Source organism: Cebus imitator, unplaced genomic scaffold (genome assembly GCF_001604975.1).
Source record: "Cebus imitator isolate Cc_AM_T3 unplaced genomic scaffold, Cebus_imitator-1.0 Scaffold54, whole genome shotgun sequence".
In the NCBI taxonomy this organism is placed as follows: Eukaryota; Metazoa; Chordata; class Mammalia; order Primates; family Cebidae; genus Cebus; species Cebus imitator.
In genome coordinates, this window is record NW_016107369.1 from 5,221,007 (window position 1) to 5,226,754 (window position 5,748).

At 44.7% G+C, this 5,748-nt stretch overlaps 2 protein-coding genes across 5 annotated transcripts in view; one reads left to right on the forward strand and one right to left on the reverse strand.

Annotated features, from left to right (window-relative positions):
- Positions 1-1,699, reverse strand: part of COQ6 (coenzyme Q6, monooxygenase) — a 14,666-nt gene extending 12,967 nt beyond the window's left edge. For all 4 annotated transcript variants that reach the window (XM_017528684.2, XM_017528683.2, XM_017528681.2 and 1 more), the window contains exon 1: positions 1,443-1,699. In XM_017528684.2, coding sequence (XP_017384173.1) covers positions 1,443-1,605 — 163 coding nt within the window. In that variant the 5' untranslated portion in view covers positions 1,606-1,699. The remainder of the gene's footprint in view (positions 1-1,442) is intronic.
- Positions 1,700-1,779: 80 nt separating this feature from the next.
- The window catches only part of FAM161B (FAM161 centrosomal protein B), a 23,752-nt gene continuing 19,783 nt past the window's right edge, over positions 1,780-5,748 (forward strand). The window contains exon 1 of the mRNA XM_017528679.2: positions 1,780-1,938. Coding sequence (XP_017384168.1) covers positions 1,885-1,938 — 54 coding nt within the window. The 5' untranslated portion in view covers positions 1,780-1,884. The remainder of the gene's footprint in view (positions 1,939-5,748) is intronic.

Genomic DNA, 5,748 nt, shown 5'->3' on the forward strand with positions numbered 1-5,748 from the left:
TTTTAGTAGAGATGGGGTTTCACCATGTTGGTCAGGGTGGTCTCAACTCCTGACCTCAGGTGATCCACCCGCCTCGGCCTCCCAAAGTGCTGGGATTATAGACATGAGCCACTGTGCCTGGCCAAAGGGCACTGTTTGCTAGTCCCACATACCTCTGCCCTTAATTTAAGGCAAGCTTGTCCAACCATGGCCCAGGACAGCTTTGAATTTGGCCCAACACAAATTCATAAACTTTATTAAAACATTATGAGATGTGTGTGTGTGTTTAAGCTCATCAGCTATTGTTAGTGTTTTTTATGTGTGACCCAAGACAATTCTTCTTCCAATGTGGCCTGGGGAAGCCAAAAGATTGGACACCCTGATCTAAGGTCAGCTGCTCCACCCTATGATCCTCATCTCACAGGATATGCAAAATTTAACTTAAAGCAGATCATACATTTCTGTAACAGCTAAATCCATAAAATACTTAGAAAAAAGCCCAAGTAGTAAATCTTTGTGACTTTCTTAGCTATGACACCAAAAGCACAAATGATAAAAAGACTGATACACTGGACTGCATCAAAATTTAAAGCTTTTGTGCTTCAAAGAACATTATCAAGAAAGTAAAAAGACTATAAAATGGAAGAAATATTTGCAAGTCATTTATCAGATTAGGGACTTGTATACAGAATAAAATAATGGTTAGGCAGGGTTGCTCATGCCCGTAATCTCAGCCCTTCGGGAGGCTGAGGCAGGTGGATTGCTCAAGCCCAGGAGTTCCAGACCAGCTTGGGCAATATAGTGAGATCTCATCTCTACAAAAAAAAAAAAAGAAAGAAAGAAAAACCAGCCACGTGATGGTGCATGCCTGCAGTCCCAGCTATGTGGGAGGCTGAAGCAGGAGGATCAATTGAGCCCGGGAGGTTGAAGCTACAGTGAGCTATGATCGTGCCACTGCAGTGTAGCCTGGGCACAGAGTGAGATACTGTCTCAAAAAACAAATAAAAATAAGTTAAAAACCGTGCAAAGGGTCTGAACAGGCATTCCTCCAAAGAAGATACACAAATGATCAATAAGCATCTGAAAGGATATTCAACATCATTAATCATTAGGGAAATACAAATTAAAACCGAGATCCCACCTTACACCCAGTAAAGACAATGACAAGTACTATCCAGGATCTGGAGAAACTGCAACTCTCATATATTAAAAAAAAACCCTGGAAAGGCCTGTTTTCCCATGAGTAGGACTCACTCAGAACGCCCCTCCCACTTTTGACCCTAGGGAACTCTGAACGACCACACGCATTACGACCGGCCCTGGGGTTCCTCTAGGAGAGTAGGGGAGAAGCGTCGCGAGACCCGAGCACCTGTCTATGGGCAAGCAGTGCTAGGGCCTCCACGGCTCTCATCGTGCCTCTGCGGCCCAGTTCCCCGCCACTAGTAGCCTGGAGGGGAGCTTACCCAAGGCACAGGCCATGGCAGCTCCCACCAGGCCTCCACCCGACACCACCACGTCGTACACAGTGTCTGTTGAGGCGCCGGACCACCTGCGACAGGACACTAGCAGGCTGCTGCGGGCAGCTGCACGCACAGCGTCCCATCGTCTCACAAACCTGGCCGCCATGGTGCAGACGTGCGCGGTAGCACTCGGGACCCCAGCAGGCCCACCTAGGCAGTGCTTCCGGAGCAGAACCCTCCAACCCCGCCCCGCTTCAGCGGCGTCCTCAGAAGCGGAAATAAAATGCACGAAGAGAACAGGCCAATCGGAAAGCGAACCTTGCGGGGGGTGGGGCTGCCCTGGAAGCCAATCAGACACCAAAGCTAGAAAGAGGTGGACCCTGGCCCCTATAGCTAGCGCTGCCACCATCGCTGTCACCGTCGCTGCTGACTCTGCCCAGCTGAAATGACCGTGGGGAGGACTGAGGGAGGCCCCGGCGGCGCGGAGGAGAGCCGTCAGGTGAGGAGAGAAAGAGAACAGAGGAAGCAGCACTGCCCCCCGGAAAGAAATCCCAGAGAGGAAACTGTTTGGCGTTGCCTTGGCGACAGACTGGAGGGGCGTGGGATTAAAATGACCGTTTAGAGACCGAGAGGCGGACTCTGACTTGGAGACCTGTACCTCTTGGACCTTATACGCGGCTCTTCATAGGACCATAGCAATGTCACTCAGTTTTCGCTTATCCTCTCAGTACTCTTTGATCAGTAGTACAATTGCCGTCCCATTTTTGTAGAAGAGAAACCTCAGGCACAAAGAGGTTAAGAAAATTGCCCTCAAATGTGGCCGAGCGCAGTGGCTCACGCCTGTATTCCAGCACTTTGGGAGGCCGAGGCGGGTGGATCACCTGAGGTCAGGAGATCGAGACCAGGCTGGCCAACAGGGCAAAACCTCATCTCTACTAAAAAAAAAAAAAAAAAAAAAAATTTGCTTGGCATGCTGGCGGGCATCTGTAATCCCACTTACTTGGGAGGCTGAGGCAGGAGAATCGCTTGAACCCAGGAGGCAGAGGTTGCAGTGAGCTGAAATCACGCCATTGCACTCCAGCCTGGGCAACGTAAGGAGACTCTGTCTCAAAAACTAACTAAATAAAAATAATTAGCCGGTGTGGGCGGGGTGTAGTAAAAAAAATAATAATAATTATCCACCGGGCTCACGCCTGTAATCCCAGCACTTTAGGAGACCGAGGCAGTTGGATCACGAGGTCAGAAGTTCGAGACCGGAGCCTGGACAACAGGGTGAAACCCCATCTCTACCAAAAATACAAAAATTAGCTGGGCGTGGTGGCGCAGGCCTGTAATCCCAGCTACTCAGGAGGCTGAGGCAGGAGAATCGCTTGAACCTGGGAGGCGGAGGTTGCAGTGAGCCGAGACTGGGCCATTGCGCTACAGCCTAGGCCACGACTGTCTCCAAAAAAAAAAAAAGTTTAGAATAATTAGCCAGGTGTGGTGGCGTGTGCCTCCAGTGATCCACGAGCTTCAGCCTCCCAAAATGCTGGGATTACTCCCAAAGTGAGCCACTGCACCTGGCCGACCCCGAATTATTAAAGACAGAAAGTAGTCTGGTAGTTGCTTAGGGCTGGTGGGGTGTGGAGGGTTAGGGGAAATAGGGAGTGAGTACTAAAACGTATGGAGTTTCTATTTTTTTTTTAATTTTAATAAATGTAAATACATAATAATAAAGAGGCGCCGGCCTCCCTGGCCCAGGCAGAGGGGAGGCCTGGAGTTTCTTTTAGGGGCTATGAAAGTGTTCTAAAACTGTGATGGTAATTGCACAACTCTATGGGTATACTAAAAACCACTGAATTGTCCACTTGAAATGAGTGAATATATTGTAAATAAATTATATCTTAATAAAGTTGTCTTTTAAAAAAAGAGAAGAAGTTTGCCCAAAAGATCGCACATTCTTCAGTAGAAGAGTGAGGGCTAGGATGCATACATACCTCTGACTCTTACCCTGGATTTTAGTAAGGCTGGCTCCTCATCAGTCAGGTGTCAATTCAAAATTTCTCCACAGTGAAAAATAAAAATCAGCCCAGGACTGAGAAAGTATAACTCAGACTGTCATAGGCACAGATAATGCCAACAGCAAGAGCATCAGAAAACAGTGATTCTCTCAGAGCCATACATACCATAGGTACACCCCTTCTTCCAGATGATAATGCTTACTGATCAATTACCCACCCTATATTATTATTCTCACCTTTTGAATAAGAATTGCTGTTAGGCAGGGTGCAATGGCTCACACCTGTAATCCAGCACTTTGGGAGGCCAAGGCAGGCGGACCACTTGAGCTGAGGAGTTCAAGACCAGCATGGGCAACATGGTGAAACCCCATCTCTACAAAAAGTACAAAAATTAGCCAGGTGTGGTGGTGCGTGCCTGTAGTCCCAGCTACTCAGGAGGCTGAGGTGAGAGGATCATCACCTCAGCCCAGGAGGTTCAGGCTGCAGTGAGGCATGATTGCACCACTGCACTCTAGAACCTGGGTAACAGAAAGATCCTGTCTCCAAAAAAATGTTTAAATGATAAATACAAATGACAACATGAGGGTTTTTTTTTTTTTTTTTTGTATTCAATCTGTTCCATGCCTTCACTATGGTGGTAGATATACTTACCTACCTATGTAATGAAATTGTATAGAATAACATACAAACACACACATGAGTACAGGTACCCCAGAAAATCTAAAGACTGGTGACTTATATCTTGGTTATGATATTGTACTGTAGTTTTGCACAATATTACCATCAGAGAAAATAGATGAAGAACACATCGGGTCTCTTTACATTAATTCTTATAACTTTCTGTGAACCTACAATTATTTTAATAAAAATTCCAATTAAAAAGAAATTGAAATTGGAAGATAAAGGTGCATGGAGGAGGAACAACAAAGAGAAAGGGAAGATATGGGAAAAGAAAAGGGGAGAAAGAAAGATGAGGAAGGAAGGGAGGAAGGGAAGGACAAAGTGGAAAGGAAGGATAAAGAGAAGAAGGAAGAAGGTGAAGGGAAAGAGGAAAAGAGATAGAGAAGGAAAGAAAGATAAGAAGATGAGAAATGAGGAAGGGGAGGGGGCAAGGAGCAGAGAGATAGGAAATGAGGAGGCTAGGAGAACAGGAGGAGGAGCCAAGAGTTGAATATTCTTGCTGAATATAGATCTCAAATCAGAAATTCCATAGCTCAGCAGAAATACCTGAAAGCTTAATTCCATCATCATTCAGTAAATTACCATTTGTGGAGAATGAATTATCCTCAAATTTAGAAAAGAGAACTTTTCTTCCATAGCTGAATATTTCCCAAGGAAACATATTGCCTTAGTGAAAGATTGGCTCTGTCCCACTCAGATAAATTGAACTGCAGAATTTTTATTTTCATATTTCTGGTCCCCGAAAAGTATTGTTAAGGTGATTTTAAAATAATTTTGCAGAATAAATGCAAAATATAGTCAACAAAGTCTTGTTGCTGCTGAATATTTGGATGGCTTTTGTCTGTTTGCCAACCCTCTACACTAGAGAGCAAGCTAACTGCAATTCAACAAGTTCTTTGATAATTGACTGTTTTGAAAATGTTGTTGCTTGACAAAAAGCACTGTATTCCAATTTAGATTCCACTGCTAATTAACTCGTTATCTATCAGCAAAACATTTGACCATTTGGAATCTGGTACAATATGTTCCTCATCATGAAGGCAACATGGTGTGCTTTGTGACAGCAGGCAATTTGGAGCCAGATATAAGTGGGTTTAAATTCCAGTCCTGTGAAGTTAAGTGACTTCACATAGCTAGGTAAGCCAGAGAAGTTGCTTAACTTCTCCAAGCTCCACTCTATCCATGAAGGATAGTAGTTCCTTTATGTCAGGGTCATTATGAAAATGATGATGATATTACATGCAGAGCCTCTGACCCACAGGGGATCCTAACAAAAGAACTTCACCCCATTTTTTCCCTAGAAGTATTTGAGCTAATGAGTTAAATATTTTGAACAATTAATATAGGACTCTACAATGAATTAGGTGTTTTATAACAAGATATCAGTTAATCTTCCAGATTGTTCTGCAACGCAGATATTCCCATTTTTACAATTGATGAAACTAAGGACTAGGGAAGGTAAGTAGATTAACTACAATGATACAACATGTGTGAATCTGAGCTCAAAGAACAAACAGGTCTGTTTTGGGGGTCTTTTTTTTTTTTTTCTAGATGGAGTCTCTCTTTGCTGCCCAGGCTGGAGCGCAGTGGCAAACTCTTGGTTCACTGCAACTTCTGCCACCTGGAGT